At 40.9% G+C, this 17927-nt stretch overlaps 3 protein-coding genes across 3 annotated transcripts in view; all 3 read right to left on the bottom strand.

Moving 5' to 3' along the window:
- Positions 1-275: 275 nt before the first annotated feature.
- On the bottom strand, positions 276-5040 carry pcid2 (PCI domain containing 2). The gene is made up of 15 exons (XM_076095019.1): positions 4938-5040; positions 4240-4288; positions 4064-4153; positions 3877-3950; positions 3732-3797; positions 3612-3653; positions 3456-3510; positions 3254-3357; positions 3074-3149; positions 2322-2463; positions 1872-1972; positions 1623-1696; positions 1420-1545; positions 592-715; positions 276-483 (listed from the first exon to the last, which is right to left on the bottom strand). Exons 2-15 carry the CDS (start codon positions 4273-4275, stop codon positions 394-396), a joined length of 1200 nt encoding a protein of 399 aa, XP_075951134.1. The 5' UTR covers positions 4276-4288; positions 4938-5040; the 3' UTR covers positions 276-393.
- Positions 5041-8571: 3531 nt separating this feature from the next.
- tbx19 (T-box transcription factor 19) lies at positions 8572-15267 on the bottom strand. The gene is made up of 8 exons (XM_076095176.1): positions 15023-15267; positions 13211-13493; positions 11676-11810; positions 11158-11219; positions 9570-9628; positions 9139-9300; positions 8826-8970; positions 8572-8737 (listed from the first exon to the last, which is right to left on the bottom strand). Exons 1-8 carry the CDS (start codon positions 15265-15267, stop codon positions 8572-8574), a joined length of 1257 nt encoding a protein of 418 aa, XP_075951291.1.
- Positions 15268-17485: 2218 nt separating this feature from the next.
- LOC142952999 (vesicle transport protein SFT2B-like) overlaps positions 17486-17927 on the bottom strand; it is a 5113-nt gene continuing 4671 nt past the window's right edge. The window contains exon 8 of the mRNA XM_076095058.1: positions 17486-17927. This exon is cut by the window's right edge and continues 744 nt beyond it. The gene's annotated coding sequence lies outside the window, so the exon portion shown is untranslated.

The raw sequence follows: 17927 nt of genomic DNA, 5'->3' as shown, positions 1-17927 counted from the left end.
AGACTAGTAAAGAAATAAAATTGTTGAGCTTTAAAAGCACTAGAATGTAGTTTGAAAGTTGAACCTTTTAGTTAACCATTTACAAAGTAATTATTTAACATTTGTGCAAAAAACGGAAGAAAATATGAAACATTTTGAACATGAAGATCATATGCATGTCATCAGCAGTTTGTATTTGAGATGTGCGGCTTTAAAAGTAACTGTCAGAATAAAGACTCCAGTACCCACAATGCACCATCGAAAGCCTCCAGGAAACACAGAAGTTCAACACGCTGTAGAAACCAGCATCTGTTTTATTCAACATGTTTTTTACAGTACAAAATAAGAAAAAAAGAGTTCACTGAATAGTTTCCAAAGAGCATCACAGTCAGAGGGGATTGTGGGTAACGTAGTCTAGGAGACGGACGAGAGAGGAGGGAACGGATTCTGTTTACTGACCACGAGCTTCTGGTGCTGATGGGAGATGTAACCTTTGATGTGACCCTGAGAGGAGACAGAAACCACAGAAGAAGAGTTGTCTTCAGTCCCAGGTGTTTCCTGTTCGTGTGTGTGTGTGTGTGTGTGTGTGTGTGTGGGGGGGGGGGAGCTCACCATGTAGATCAGGTTGGCCAAGATACACTGCACCTCGTCGAGGTCCACGTCGTCCAGCTGCATCATCTTCATGGCCACCAGGAAGGCGTCCAGAGGAAGCTGGTGAGTCCTCAGCAGAAGATACCTGTAGATAGAAGCTGAGGTCAGGACTGGAACTGGACTATCCTGACTCTGGCTACAGTACCAGTGGGATCCCCCAGGAGGAACTGGACTATCCTGACTCTGGCTACAGTACCAGTGGGATCCTCCAGGAGGAAATGGACTATCCTGACTCTGGCTACAGAACCAGTGGGATCCCCCAGGAGGAACTGGACTATCCTGACTCTGGCTACAGTACCAGGGGGATCCCCCAGGAGGAACTGGACTATGCTGTCTCTGGCTACAGTACCAGTGGGATCCACCAAGAGGAACTGGACTATCCTGACTCTGGCTACAGTACCAGGGGGATCCCCCAGGAGCAACTGGACTATCCTGTCTCTGGCTACAGTACCAGTGGGATCCACCAAGAGGAACTGGACTATCCTGACTCTGGCTACAGTACCAGGGGGATCCCCCAGGAGCAACTGGACTATCCTGACTCTGGCTACAGTACCAGTGGGATCCACCAAGAGGAACTGGACTATCCTGACTCTGGCTACAGTACCAGGGGGATCCCCCAGGAGCAACTGGACTATCCTGTCTCTGGCTACAGTACCAGTGGGATCCACAAAGAGGAACTGGACTATCCTGTCTCTGGCTACAGTACCGGTGGGATCCACCAGGGGGAACTGGACTATCCTGTCTCTGGCTACAGTAACGGTGGGATCCACCAGGGGGAACTGGACTCACACTTTCTTGAAGAGGTTCCTGTAGGTGATGATCTTCAGCTTCTCCAGGATGAGGAAGATCCCACAGCGGATGAAGAAGGTCTCGTGTTTGGACAGAGCTTCATTCAGCAGCAGCAGGTTCCCCTCACTGAAACACAGTTCACCTGTGAGATCACCTGACAGCACGATGATGTCACTTCCTGTTGTGCTACCACCTCTGCTTACCTCACAGATTTGGTGACGTCGGCAAACTGCATGAGGTCATATTTCCTCAGGAGCTGATGAGTCGGCATGTGACCCTGAAACAACAAGCTGCCATCAGACTGGGGGAACTGGTCTGAACGGGTCTGTGCTGGTCTGAACGGGTCTGTGTGGTCTGAACGAGTCTGAACTGGTATAAACTGGTATAGAAATGGTCTGAACTGGTCTAAACTGGTATAAAATGGTCTGAACGGGTCTGAACTGGTCTCTCACCAGCAGCATCTTGACGGGCAGCAGGTAGATGAGGATCATCCTCTTGTTCTTCTGACTGGATGGATGACAGTGATGGAAAGCATACGACAGGAACTCCTCCGCTGCAGAGACACGTTATCAATAACACGATCAATAATCAATCATGTTGATTATTAATGTTTATATTATTACTGTTGTTTTAGGAAATCACCGACTTAAAGGACAAATACATCGAACATTAGAAACTACACAAAGAGACAGAATAATTACTGCAGCAGTATTATTACAGTGGTACTACTTGCGGCCCACGTAATATTATTTTATCATTACTGTATTATTACGTATTACTGCAGTAATACAGCATTATTGCAGTATTGTTACGGTATTTTACAGTAGTACTTTTACAGTATTTTTACAGTAGTATTACAGTATTGTTACAGTAGTATTTTTAGAGTAGTACTGCAGTATTACCTGGCTTGAAGTCGCTGTCGAACATGGCCTTGCGGCCCACGTAGTATTTGTAGGTGACCTTCTGAGCCGGACTGTAGTCGTTCTTCAGGTTGGAGCTGTCGATGGCTCTGATCAGAGGCTTACACAGGTGCAGCTTATTGATCTGATCATAAGAGAAATCATCAATCAATCCAGAACATTCTGGGTCTTTATTCCAACAGTGAGACACGTTCAGACCTTCAGAGAGACACGTTCAGACCTTCAGACCTCAGAGACACGTTCAGACCTCAGACACGTTCAGACCTTAGACACCTTCAGACCTCAGTGAGACACCTTCAGACCTCAGAAAGACACGTTCAGACCTCAGAAAGACACGTTCAGACCTCACGTTCAGACCTCAGAGAGACACGTTCAGACCTAACGTTCAGATCTCAGAGAGACACGTTCAGACCTCAGAGACACGTTCAGACCTCACGTTCAGACCTCAGAGAGACACGTTCAGACCTCACGTTCAGACCTCAGAGAGAGACATTCAGACCTCAGAGAGACATTCAGACCTCAGAGAGACACGTTCAGACCTCAGAGAGACACGTTCAGACCTCAGAGAGACACGTTCAGACCTCAGTGAGACACGTTCAGACCTCAGAGAGACACGTTCAGACCTTCAGACCTCAGAGACACGTTCAGACCTCAGAGAGACACGTTCGGACCTCAGTGAGACATGTTCGGACCTCAGTGAGACACGTTCAGACCTCAGAGAGACACGTTCAGACCTTGAAGTAGATCTTGAAGAGCTGGTTGCTCAGAAACATCATCCCCCACTTCTTGGAGTCCTCGATCCCGGCTCGACTGAGGGGCACACACAGCACCCGGGGTTACACTTTACTCTGTTATTAGTTACTCTTCTTCACAGGAAGTGTGTACTTATACTGCGTTTGTGTATTAGTACTCACTTGTCGCTGGCACACACTCTGAAGCAGCTCATCAGCTGTTCTGCTGCTTTCTCCAACATCTCCCCCGGGTGACCTTTACCCTTCTTCTGCAACTGCTGCTCCGCCTGCGCACGCACGCACACACACACACACACACACACACACCGGTCATCCCAGCAGCAGCTGACCTCAGATCAGTGTCTCTGTATGTGTGATTTCTTACGTTGTTGGCGAATATCCTGAGATCCAGAGTGACGGTGAACATCATCGGGAGAGCCCTGAGACACACACACAGAACATTTAGTCTGGATCGACGCTAACAGTTTCCCTTCACTTGCAGTCATTGTGCTAAGCTAGCCTAACACACACATGTACTCACCAGTTCTCCTCTTTGTGGGACTGGAAGGCCCTCAGGAAGGACGTGATTGGTCAAGGAGTGATCGGCTATAGATTACTGGTGTGTGTGTGTGTGTGTGTGTGTGTCCATCATGAAGGATATTGAACGACGAGCGTCTGGAACTTGTAGGCTTCAACGAAGTCGTGATTGGACACAGCGTAGATACTCCTGCAAAACACACACACACACAGTCCTGTTAATATGGTTACATCCTCACACACACGAGCGACCTGATTGGCCGTCCTACCTGAGGTGGGCGGCAACCATCTCGTCATATGGCGGCTCCAGGAGCTGCTGACATTTTTCTTCTGGACTGGCCAGCTGTGTGTCACACACACACACACACACACAAACACACACACACACACACACACGTGAGGCCGTGTCCTAGCGTATCCTATCCGAGCCGTCTACCTGAGTGGGCGGAGCCTCACCTGTAGTCGGGGGTTGACGACGTGCGGGTGTTTGAAGGAGAGCAGCTCGGAGCAGAAGGAGCCCTCGTGGTTGTCTAAGGCCTCGTTCACCTGCAGAGGAAAACACCAACGAAGAAGAAGAAGAGCGGGTTAAAGGCTGCGGCGCCACGTGGAGATCACATGGTGTAACTACACACCTGCTGCAGGTACTGGTTGATGGTGACGTGAGCCATCACAGCAGGAGACCTGGAGACACAAAGTACTTCAGTCATGTACGAGTACTACAGGGGAGAAATACTGTGGTACAAGTATGCAAAATAGATAGATATAAAAAGAATATAAAAAATAAATATTAAAATTATACTTACTAATATTTGCACTATTGTTTAGTTATTTCATTTTAATATTATTCTATTTCATTGTATATATTGTGCATTTTATATTTAATATTATTATTTTATATTTATATGTTAAATATGAAATAGTATTTATTAAGTATCTGACATATGAATATTTACTATTAATTCATCTTTGAGTCGATAAAATATTTAAACACATTTTATACAAATATTCAGTTTAAAATAAGAGAATTATTAATAATACACCTGATGATTAAATGATTACACTTTCACCAAATCGATAAATATTGTTGCCGAATAATGTTAAGTTAATCGATTAATCATCAAAGCTGACAATAGAAACATAGTTTTCTATATAAACGTGTTTTCACTATTTTATTATAAAACTTAACGGGGCTACGGCTATTTAGCTGCTATGCTAACTCGTCAATTCACCGACTTTTAGGTTTAAAAACTGTTAAATCGCTTTTTTCAGGCTTCAAACTCAACATTAAAAATCGTGTAAATGTAATAAGTAAATATAAATCGTTACGAACCTTTAAATTGAAGTTCTGACCCAGAAATGAACCGTTTCAATTCATTCAACGATCTGCTGTTGGAGCTAAACACGACGCAGAACAACTTCCGGGTCGGTAAACCTGCTTCCGGTAGCGCTTCAGAATAAGACTTTACATGTTTCAAAATAAAAGTCTCGATGGCTACATTTCATAATTAACCGGGATAAAAGACGTCTTTTACTATTTAAATTATAATATCTGTTATTTTTACTGAGAAAATATTTCTGATTAAGAGTATCTGTCATGTTGGAGATGAAGAGGGAAATATAACAAATCAAACGTTTTTAAACCTTTATTGACACAGAACAGAACAACATTTGGTCTCTTCCTTCATGCAGAGATCCACATTTACAGATATAAAACTGTAGAATTTACATATATTATTCTTTTGATTTATTAACTCTTTAGTTTTTGAGAAGAGAAAAGCAGAAACTTTGTTGATCAAGTATCATTTAAATATGAACCTGTTTAAACACAGCTGATGCCTGTAAATATAAATAAACAGGTTTAATAGACCAGAGGACAACAACAACAACGTCTTCATTAACTGGTAAAATAACATCATGATATATATATATATATATTTATGTATATAAGTCGTGAAAACCCTTTGTTAGTCGCCCCCAATAGATATTAGTAGCCCCCACTAGATGTTAGTAGCCCCCAATAGATGTTAGTAGCCACCAATAGATATTAATAGCCACCAATAGATATTAGTAGCCACCAATAGATACTATTAGCCACCAATAGATGTTAGTAGCCACCAATAGATATTAATAGCCCCCCTATAGATGTTAGTAGCCACCAATAGATGTTAGTAGCCACCAATAGATGTTAATAACCACCAATAGATGTTAGTAGCCACCAATAGATGTTAGTAGCCACCAATAGATATCAATAGCTACCAATAGATGTTAGTAACCACCAATAGATGTTAATAGCCACCAATAGATGTTAGTAGCCACCAATATATGTTAGTAGCCCCCAATAGATATTAGTAGCCACCAATAGATGTTAGTAGCCACCAATAGATACGAGTAGCCACCAATAGATGTTAGTAGCCACCAATAGATATTAATAGCCGCCAATAGATATTAGTAGCCGCCAATAGATATTAATAGCCGCCAATAGATATTAGTAGCCGCCAATAGATATTAGTAGCCGCCAATAGATATTAGTAGCCGCCAATAGATATTAGTAGCCGCCAATAGATATTAGTAGCCACCAATAGATACTAGTAGCCACCAATAGATATTAGTAGCCGCCAATAGATATTAGTGGCCGCCAATAGATATTAATAGCTGCCAATAGATACTAGTAGCCGCCAATAGATACTAGTAGCCACCAATAGATACTAGTAGCCACCAATAGATATTAGTAGCCGCCAATAGATATTAGTGGCCGCCAATAGATATTAATAGCCGCCAATAGATACTAGTAGCCGCCAATAGATACTAGTAGCCACCAATAGATGTTAGTAGCCACCAATAGATATTAATAGCCCCCTATAGATGTTGGTAGCCACCAATAGATACTAGTTGCCACCAATATATATTAATAGCCACCAATAGATACTAGTAGCCCCCAATAGATATTAGTAGCCACCAATAGATGTTAATAACCACCAATAGATGTTAGTAGCCACCAATAGATGTTAGTAGCCACCAATCGATGTTAGTAGCCGCCAATAGATATTAATAGCCGCCAACAGATACTAGTAGCCGCCAATAGATACTAGTAGCCGCCAATAGATACTAGTAGCCACCAATAGATATTAGTAGCCACCAATAGATACTGGTAGCCACCAATAGATACTAGTAGTCACCAATAGATACGAGTAGCCACCAATAGATACTAGTAGCCACCAATAGATATTAGTAGCCGCCAATAGATATTAGTGGCCGCCAATAGATATTAATAGCCGCCAATAGATACTAGTAGCCGCCAATAGATACTAGTAGCCGCCAATAGATACTAGTAGCCACCAATAGATACTAGTAGCCGCCAATAGATATTAGTGGCCACCAATAGATATTAATAGCCGCCAATAGATACTAGTAGCCGCCAATAGATACTAGTAGCCACCAATAGATACTAGTAGCCACCAATAGATGTTAGTAGCCACCAATAGATATTAATAGCCCCCTATAGATGTTAGTAGCCACCAATATATGTTAGTAGCCACCAATAGATACTAGTAGCCCCCAATAGATGTTAGTAGCCCCGAATAGATGTTAGTAGCCACCAATAGATATTAATAGCCCCCTATAGATGTTAGTAGCCACCAATATATGTTAGTAGCCACCAATAGATACTAGTAGCCCCCAATAGATGTTAGTAGCCCCGAATAGATGTTAGTAGCCACCAATAGATATTAATAGCCCCCTATAGATGTTAGTAGCCACCAATAGATATTAGTAGCCACCAATAGATACTAGTAGCCACCAATAGATGTTAGTAGCCACCAATAGATATTAATAGCCCCCTATAGATGTTAGTAGCCACCAATAGATACTAGTAGCCACCAATAGATACTAGTTGCCACCAATATATATTAATAGCCACCAATAGATACTAGTAGCCCCCAATAGATATTAGTAGCCACCAATAGATGTTAATAACCACCAATAGATGTTAGTAGCCACCAATAGATGTTAGTAGCCACCAATAGATGTTAGTAGCCGCCAATAGATACTAGTAGCCGCCAATAGATACTAGTAGCCGCCAATAGATACTAGTAGCCACCAATAGATATTAGTAGCCACCAATAGATATTAGTAGCCACCAATACATACTGGTAGCCACCAATAGATACTAGTAGTCACCAATAGATACTAGTAGCCACCAATAGATGTTAGTAGCCACCAATAGATATTCATAGCCACCAAAAGATATTATATAGTAGTATAATATATATTTGTACAAAATTCACGAGAACAAAAGACCAATACTTAACTAGCCACCACTTGATAAAAGTAAGTACAAATATTCACCAGTAGGCACCAAAAGATACGAGTACACATCAAAGTTTACAAGTACCGTATGTACAAAAAGTCCCAATTAGCCACCAGTAGATACCAGATACCAATATGTACAAATATTCTCCAATAGTGACTAGTAGCCACTCGATGTAACTCCACCTAGTGAGTACAAATAGCTACTGGTACATACTAGTAGCCACCACTAAATACTAGCAGCCACCAGTAAATACCAGTAGCCACCAGTAAATACTAGTAGCCACCATTAAATACCAGTAGCCACCAGGAAATACTAGTAGCCATCAGTAAATACTTGTAGCCAACATTAAATACTAGTAGCCACCAGTAAATACTACTAGCCTCAGTAAATACTAGTAGCCAACAGTAAATACCAGTAGCCACCAGTAAATACTAGTAGCCACCAGTAAATACTAGTAGCCAAAAGTAAATACTAGTAGCCACCAGTAAATACTACTAGTCATCAGTAAATACTACTAGCCAACAGTAAATACTAGTAGCCACCAGTAAATACTAGTCGCCAAAAGTAAATACTAGTAGCCAGTAAGTAGTATTTACAAAGAGATACTGATACTTAGTAGGGGTCTTCACTTCCATTCGGCCAATCACATCCATCCTCAGAAGGAGTGGGTGGGGCCAGGTGGCCATCCGGCTACGCCCACTCGACTGTGACTGGGTGGCTGCATGAGGCTCTCGCTGCCGATTGGTCCGTGGAGAGCCGTGCAGGGTGAATGGGAGGGGCTTAGCTCACTGCATCCAACAGTCCACAGACAAGGATACTGACTGAACACAGGCATAATAATAAATACGTATATTATTATATACTGTATATATATATATATATATAATCATATATGGTAATGTGGCTCACCTCGAGTTGTGAGGAGGGGGAGGAGCCTGTGAGGGAGGAGCGTGGTTGGAGGAGGACGACAAAGAGGAAGAAGAGGAGGAGTTTGGACGAGGGGAGGAGCTACTCCACCCGTCTGATAACACCTGAACACCTTCAGACAGACACACTGACACCAGATCAAGATTAATGTTTAGACTGTATGTGTTTACTTTGTATGAATATATTAAGTATCAAAATAATTTATAGAATATATATATATCTTTTCTTTATTTTATTACAATCTCACACACACACTCTCTCTCTCACACACACACACACACACACACACACTCACCTGAGGAGTGTGAGCGGTGCTGCAGGTAGCTGGTGGGGGGGTAAGGTGTGTGTCGTCCCGAGTAACCATGGTGCTTGTAACCATGGTGATGGTGTGAGGTCAGCGGGAGACCGCTGGCGTAAGGAAAGGCTCCGCCCCCTCCAGCCGAGCACAGTGACCAGCCTGAGACACACACACACACACAGATATATTCAAATGATTAATTATATAAATTAATGTAATTTTATGAAATATACTGAATATAAACAATAACAATAATAAGTTAAAATAGCAGAAATATTCATAAATGTATATATTTCATAGTATATATACACAGTACGTTAAATACTACATATATATTTTCTGAAGTTATGTTTTTGTGTTTAAATATAAAAAGTATTTTTCATTATATTAATTCATGTGTTTGAGGAATAAAAATACTTTTTACTCACAGGGTTGAATCCCAACTCGACTCTCTGAGGACTCCGGTAAACCCCGCCCCCCCGGGTTCCTGAGGTGGATAAATCAAACGCTGTCATGACTGTGTGTGTGTGTGTGTGTGTGAGTGTAGCTCTGAGCTCCTCATGACTCTCTAATCAGTTGCTAACGCTAACGTCCTCTGGTATCCTGGTGAGAAATGCTAATTGTCCGCTGACTGACACCTACAAATACTACAACCAGTGGCGGCTGGCCAATAGAGGGCCATGGGGCCTGGCCCCACCTTGAGCCACACAAAAAAAAAAAAGAAAAAAAAAAATTATAATAATTATTCATTCATTCATTATCCAAACCGCTTATCCTGTTCAGGGTCGCGGGGCGCTGGAGCCGATCCCAGCTGACAGTGGGCGAAGGCAGTATAATAATCATAAATTATACAAATTGTCAATATTTGTGTTTTTGAACTGTGGAATGTACCCAGTAATATGTGTAAAATATGATATCTGCGCAAAATATATGCTTTCCCTGCTCGTCCTCTCCGCCTGTGTGCTCGTCTGCTCGTGCTCTCCGCCTGTGTGCACGACACGTCTCAGAACGCGCAGCTAGGGGGGCAAAATCGTTTTGGCCCAAAAGAGGCGGGTCTATGAAGCAGTTTAGCCAATTGCTGATTAAAGATATAAATGAGTGACAGCCAATCAGTGCCCTCAAATAGATTCAGTGTGGGGCAGAATCGATTTGGCCCCCCTAGCTGCGCGTTCTCGTCAGGAGAAGTCTCTACAGGCGAGCGCGAGCAGAGGAGAACTTTGGCGGAGATTCTGCAGACCAAAGAGCTGATCCCAGATCAGCCTGACCCCACAATCAGACAGCAGACTAGCGGGAAAGGGAAGCAGTACATGAAGCTTCTCTACTGTACACCAGACAGGTTTGGCTAGCAAGATGACGTCATGCTAATAACGTATTTAGCTTTTTAAAACAACGGGGACAGATCCAGCATGACAGTTAGGGAGTGAGGGATGAGGAGGTAAGGAAACATGAGAACACCAGGACACACATGGAGAACTCTGTCAAGCTACATATTAGGCACAGTGAACATCTTTTCTTCTACATAGTTGTCCTCAGTCTCATCTGCTTAACTTGGTCATGGAGGCATCAACACGTAACTGAGATGGTAAATTAACAGTGAAAACTCATCATAGCTTAATTTAACATCAGTATTCATAATTACACTTCATGTTTACTTCTCCTGATCTTTACCTCCTATAACAAGGTCCATAGGGGCATCTCAATAAATAAACATGTTATATTATATTATGTTATATTATATTATATAAGTGTTATTTACTGCTTTTTTTGTGTTGGAATAAATGTTAAATATTTAACTGCAAAGTAGTGATGCGTGTTTGATACTTTCTTTGCATTAAATCATTCTGGGATGTTTGCTGACATTGATAGGATGGCCCAACCTAGAACATGTTCCACCAGCCGCCACTGACTACAAGTACTATCAGCTCCATGTAGGGCAAGTAGCAGCAGTAGAAGTACACAAGTACTATTATTCTCTAAGTTGATCACATTAATTTAATGTGAGCTGTTATATCTCACCTCTCTTTAGCGTCCAGGAAGGCTTTAGCAAACGGGTTGTATTTGATCTTCAGAGCTGTGATCTGAACACAGAAACACACCAAAATATACCAAGAATACATCAAAAATATACCAAATACACACCAATAACAAAACCACATGAAAACCACATAAAATAACAAACCAAAAACACATTAAAAACACATTAAAAAGATATCAGCTCTGTAATATTCTATCCACGTGATTCAACCCTTTAATTCTTCTTCTATTGTAAATATATGACATCATTATTTATCCCTTCAAACGAGAGAATAACTATTTAGACCATTAAGGTTCATTAATGTTGTTTTTAACTAAATATTATGATTTTTATTACATATTTATTATCATACAACCAACATGTGTAACTGTGTGTTAAAAACGTTCAAAGAGAAAGAATGTAATAAATATAACGTATTCTTGCTGTTTAAGTCTCTGAAATGAACTAAAGGATATCTGATGATGCTGTGTGTACTTGTATGCAGCGTGTGTACTTGTACCTCTTCGTTCTGGTAGGCCGTGACGGCGATGAACTGAGTCTCTTTGAAGGAGACGTTGGAGACGAGTCGATGACGAGAGCCGACGCACACGATGTGGAGCTGAGGCTCGTACTTATGGAGCGAGTTCAGCATGATCTGAAGACGATAGTACATGTTATTCATGTGTACAAGTACCTCTAACGGTGTACTTATGGGGCGAGCTCAGCATGATCTGAAGACAATAGTACATGTTATTCATGTGTACAAGTACCTCTAACGGTGTACTTATGGAGCGAGTTCAGCATGATCTGAAGACGATAGTACATGTTATTCATGTGTACAAGTACCTCTAACGGTGTACTTATGGGGCGAGCTCAGCATGATCTGAAGACAATAGTACATGTTATTCATGTGTACAAGTACCTCTAACGGTGTACTTATGGAGCGAGTTCAGCATGATCTGAAGACAATAGTACATGTTATTCATGTGTACAAGTACCTCTAACGGTGTACTTATGGAGCGAGCTCAGCATGATCTGAAGACAATAGTACATGTTATTCATGTGTACAAGTACCTCTAACGGTGTACTTATGGAGCGAGTTCAGCATGATCTGAAGACAATAGTACATGTTATTCATGTGTACAAGTACCTCTAACGGTGTACTTATGGAGCGAGCTCAGCATGATCTGAAGACAATAGTACATGTTATTCATGTGTACAAGTACCTCTAACGGTGTACTTATGGAGCGAGTTCAGCATGATCTGAAGACAATAGTACATGTTATTCATGTGTACAAGTACCTCTAACGGTGTACTTAAACATCAAAGTTTCCTGAGCTGAAGTTGGGATGAAACAAAAAGCAGATCCAGGTGTTGTTTGTGGATCACAGCCATCTTTGTCTTTTGGCCCAAACACTCTTTAATCCTTCATCCTCCTCTTCCTCACTAACGAGCTCCAATTAACCAATCACAGCTCTCGAGGCACACACACAAAAACAAACTGTTTTCTATTCAGATTGAGAGGCTGGCTGACCCCGCCACTCGCTCTGTGTGTGTGTGTGTGTGTGTCAAATATAGTCTCTCATCCACCTGAAGCATGATGGGTAAATTAATTTCCCCGGTAAAAAACATAATTACCATAATGTACAAATAAGCTGAGCAATTATTTCATTATGGGCCGAGCTCTCTGTTTCCAGTGTGTGTGTGTGTGTGTGTGTGTGTGTGTGTGTGTGTGTGTGTGTGGATAATGGGGGTAAATACAAACAACGTTATTGCCAATGTTTTTGTGTTTTTGTTTGTAGTGTGTGTTTTTGCCTCTCGAACAGGAAGTGCATTAAACCGCCGCCGGCCAATTAAAGAGCGGTTTATCCGGTTCCCGTGGTTACGAGGAGGGCGAGCAGGTGAAGTAGACTGAAGTGGTTTAATTAGAGGCGGGAGTCTCTCGCCCACTCCAGTAATACACAGAAGAAGAAGAAGAGGCCTCTTGACATGGAGAGCTGGATAATGCACAGAAGAAGAGGAAGGGAAGGAAGGAAGTGAAGGAAGCATCCTCACCTGTCCTCCTGCGTTGACCTTGTTGGTGAGTTTCACCTTGTTGAAGGTCACGGCCGCCTTCATCCAGTGAGCGCCGAAGTTGGGCGAGTCGGGGTGGATGTAGACGCCGCCGTGGCCGCGCCCCTCGCCGTGACCACGCCCCTCCGCCCGCCCGGCCGCCACCCACTCGCCGTTCACGAACTTCCAGCGGCAGCCATCGGCCGGCACGAAGTCCAGCAGGAGAGAGTACATGGAGCTGGGGTCCAGACCGGAGATGCTCACCTTCAGGACCGGGAACATGCGGCTGCACAAACAAGTTTACACCTTTAGTTATTAAGATCCACAGGTGGATGCAAGACCTAAAGGTCGATGGAGGGCCTAAAGGTGGACGGAAGACCTACAGGTGGACGGAAGGCCTACAAGTGGACGGAAGACCTAAAGGTGGATGAAGGTCTAAAGGTGGATGAAGACCCACAGCTAGACGGAAGACCCAAAGGTGGACGGAAGACCCAAAGGTGGACGGAAGGCCTACAGGTGGACGGAAGGCCTAAAGGTGGACGGAAGGCCTAAAGGTGGATGAAGGTCTAAAGGTGGATGAAGACCCACAGCTGGACGGAAGACCCAAAGGTGGACGGAAGACCCACAGGTGGACGGAAGGCCTACAGGTGGACGGAAGGCCTAAAGGTGGACGGAAGACCTACAGGTGGACGGAAGGCCTAAAGGTGGATGGAAGACCTCAAGGTGGCGGAAGACCCACAGGTGGACCGAAGACTGAAGATAGATTATTCGGGTGGTTGAATCCTTTAACTTGCCTCATATTTTAAACAGTTTGAATCTAAATAATCTAAATCTGTGAGATAAACATATCAGGAAGTAAAGAACAGTAAAGAACACAATGAATAAATACACTCTAAGTGGATCTGCAGCATTAACAGCTGAAGCGTTGTTCAGCAGGTGTGAATGGAGTTCAGGTGAGTGTTCTCCACCGCCGGTCAACAACACGCCAACGTAACCGGCTGCTATCGACACTAATGGATGACCTGGTTAACAGGGTCGCTGATCTGGAGTCAGCTTCAAACAACTGTTGGTCCTGTTCTACCTGTAAAATATTCAGAAAACTAAAAATGATGTTTATTATGTTTTCACCGTCGTAAAACTACACCAAACTAAAGCAGCTGAGGTACAACGACCCACAGGCGGGGTTAACGGACCCGCAGGTGGGGTTAACGACCCACAGGTGGGTTGGAGGGGTTCACGACCCACAGGTGGGGTTAACGACCCACAGGTGGGGTTAACGGACTCACAGGTGGGGTTCACGACCCACAGGTGGGGTTAACGGACTCACAGGTGGGGTTAACGACCCACAGGTGGGGTTAACGGACTCACAGGTGGGGTTAACGACCCACAGGTGGGTTGGAGGGGTTCACGACCCACAGGTGGGGTTAACGACCCACAGGTGGGTTGGAGGGGTTCACGGACTCACAGGTGGGGTTAACGGACCCACAGGTGGGGTTCACGATCCACAGGTGGGTTGGAGGGGTTCACGACCCACAGGTGGGTTGGAGGGGTTCACGACCCACAGGTGGGGTTCACGGACTCACAGGTGGGGTTAACGACCCACAGGTGGGGTTAACGGACTCACAGGTGGGGTTCACGACCCACAGGTGGGTTGGAGGGGTTCACGACCCACAGGTGGGGTTCACGGACTCACAGGTGGGGTTAACGACCCACAGGTGGGGTTAACGGACTCACAGGTGGGGTTAACGACCCACAGGTGGGGTTCACGACCCATAGGTGAGGAAGGCGCAGTACGACGTAGTCAGAAGGTCTTACCGTCCGTTCTTGGTGACGATCATCTCGTTGGTGATGCTCTGGAACTTAGTCCACAGCTCTGCGTCCTCCAGCGTTACCTTGAGCTCTCTCTCCGTCGGGTCTCCTTTCTCCCGGCCGGCCTGCAGCTCGTTCTCTACGGCGCTCAGCAGACGAGACATGCGGCGCTCCACGGAGCCGGGGGTGGTGGTGGTGGTGGTCCGGTCTGAACCAGAACCTCCATCCTCCTGGAGACCCTCCACCTTCATCTGGAGCAGAAGAAAGACACATTTACATTTGATTTTAAATATTCTGTTCAGTGACGGTTAAAGAATAAAGATTAACAAAGACATCGTTTTATACGACGTCTTTGTTTATTATTTAACTAGTTTCATTTCACATTAAACAGATTCTACTTCTTAAAATCTACTTTCATTCTGAGCTGTTTTAATTTATTCACACATTTATTTTATGTTTCAAACTGATTCAGAGGTTTATTGAAATAAAAACTATTTTATTTTAAATATTCTGTTCATTGAAAGAATAAAGAAGAATAAGTTTGACATTAATCAACAGATTTAAAATACTTCAAATCATTTTCAACTTTCTGTCTCAAATCAGTGAATTATTGGTTTCAATTTAAATTAAAAGTTTATTTATTTTCATTACAACAGATTATTTTTCTTAAAATCTACTTTTATTCTGAGATGGATCTGTTTTATTTCATGTTTTAAGGTTTATTTAAATAAAAACTACATTTTAATATTTTTTAGAATAAATTCTACAAAACAGAAATAAAAGTTTGTTTTCTAATTTATTTGCTGTCGTTGAATTTAATAAATATATAATAAACATATTAATCTGCTTTAGGATTTCACTACATTTACATTATTCACTCAAAAACATTTTATATTTATTAAGCTTAAACATTGTTGAAGCAGTGTTATTAATATATAAATACTAAATAAATAAATACTAAATATATAAATATGAGATAATCATCTTGAAACACATTTAAATCTCCATTAAAATGATGTAAATAATTGTCCATCTCTATATTCTTTATATATATATTATACTTCTTATTTTATTAAATACATATATATTTATATATTTGTGGTGGTATATTACTAAACATCTCCGTGTTGACGGTCTTTTGTTCTAATTGGATAATTTGACTTAATTACAAACTGCAGCTGACGGAGCGACGAAAGAGAGGAAATAAAAACATTAAAATATATTTAATAAAAAGTAAAACAAACATAAATCACATTTATCACAAAAGTAATATCACAATAATAACTTTTAAATATGGAATCACCTGTGAATATAAGTATAAGTACAATAAATAATTAAAATAAACTTACCTGAGACACAAAGAGCAGATAATAATAATAATAATAAGGATGATGAAGAAGAGTTGAGTGAGAAGTGAAGATGATCAGACTCAAACTGAACCAACGAGAGACTGAAGCTCTGTGTTCATCTTCATCTTCATCATCTTCATCAGCAGCATCATCTACTTAAAAAAATCATTCAACAAATGAATTCACTTCTTTTAACAAACAATAAATAATAAAAACAATAAAGTTTCCATCAATAAATAAATCTAACTTCATGTTTTCTTCTTTTTAGAATCAGAGTTGATCTTTAAGATCAATAATGTAGTTTATTATATTATATATATATATATAGTATAGATATACAGTATATTAATTATATTATACATTATATATATATATATAGTATATTCATTATATATATAATATATCTATAATGATAATAATGAAGCTGTTTACACCAACATGTAATCAAGACGAGCTGAACATCTGGACGTTTAATCAGAACATGAAGATTAAAGGATTTAAAGATTTAACAGGTGAAGACACACACACACATATAACACACACACACATCTAACACACACACATACACATCTAACACACACACATATATATATATATATATATATAACACACACACACACATATAACACACACATATATATATATATATAACACACACACACACATACAACACACACATATATATATATATAACACACACACACACATACAACACACACATATATATAACACACAGAGACACACATATAACACACACACACACACAGAGCGAGACACACGGTTTCTCAGTTAAACACTTTAAATATTTATTCAAAATAAAACACTTAAATTAAATTGAGATCATAAAAACAAATCCTAAGTAAACAGAATGTTTTCATAAAGATGAACTTTAATTAAACACTTCAAAATAAAACACTTTATTTTATACTGAAATTAAATTTAATTAAACACACTGTTTTATTCCATGACAATTGAAAATTTACAAAAAGATTTATGGAAAATTCAGGAAAGAGAAACAATTCACCGGAAATCAACCATAAAAATTAACTGTAAATTTAGAAAATAATTACTTTATTTATTTATATAAAAATGAAAATAGTGATGAAATTAAAACGTACAATACATTTCATGTAAATTTTATTTTACAACAATAAAACAAACATCAGTGAAATCTTTTGGACCATAAAAACTACAGAAACTGAGACGTTCAGGGAGCGCCGGTATTTAGAAAACTGGTGACATCATAACCAAAACAAACAGGAAGTTTGTATTTTATTACATTTTATTTGTTCCTTCATTTTTTATTGTGGTTTTATTCATTTTTATCTTTTGTAATAAATAATACTACTTTCGTCTGATCAATAAGTATATATATAAATATTATTATAATAAATATGATTATTTATTATCTATTGATTCATAATTGATTGAAATTCTACACGTTACATTTGGAATGAACATCATTTAATTTCAACTCTTTCCATTTGTGTTTGGCTTTTACTTTGAAAATCCATCCTTCAGATTAAAAGTTTCTCTTAAATTAATACGATGTAAAATATTTC

This window comes from Anarhichas minor, unplaced genomic scaffold (genome assembly GCF_050575085.1).
Source record: "Anarhichas minor isolate MPS153535 unplaced genomic scaffold, ASM5057508v1 ptg000018l, whole genome shotgun sequence".
Taxonomy (NCBI): Eukaryota; Metazoa; Chordata; class Actinopteri; order Perciformes; family Anarhichadidae; genus Anarhichas; species Anarhichas minor.
The sequence above is the reverse complement of the archived record's forward strand: the minus strand, read 5'-3'. Positions and strand labels throughout refer to the sequence as shown.

Bases quoted from the DNA above. Each gene is read 5' to 3' on its own strand.
- tbx19 (XM_076095176.1), bottom strand. From the start codon at position 15,267: ATGAAGGTGGAGGGTCTCCAGGAGGATGGAGGTTCTGGTTCAGACCGG. The intron at 13,494-15,022 runs GTAAGACCTTCT...TTGTTTGTGCAG, and splicing joins ATCGTCACCAAGAACGGACG to CCGCATGTTCCCGGTCCTGA. The intron at 9,301-9,569 runs GTGAGTAAAAAG...TGTGTGTCTCAG, and splicing joins TCGAGTTGGGATTCAACCCT to GCTGGTCACTGTGCTCGGCT.
- pcid2 (XM_076095019.1), bottom strand. From the start codon at position 4,275: ATGGCTCACGTCACCATCAACCAGTACCTGCAGCAG. The intron at 3,150-3,253 runs GTGAGTACTAAT...TGTGCCCCTCAG, and splicing joins AGAGTGTGTGCCAGCGACAA to TCGAGCCGGGATCGAGGACT. The intron at 2,464-3,073 runs GTCTGAACGTGT...TCTTATGATCAG, and splicing joins TCTTCAAGATCTACTTCAAG to ATCAATAAGCTGCACCTGTG.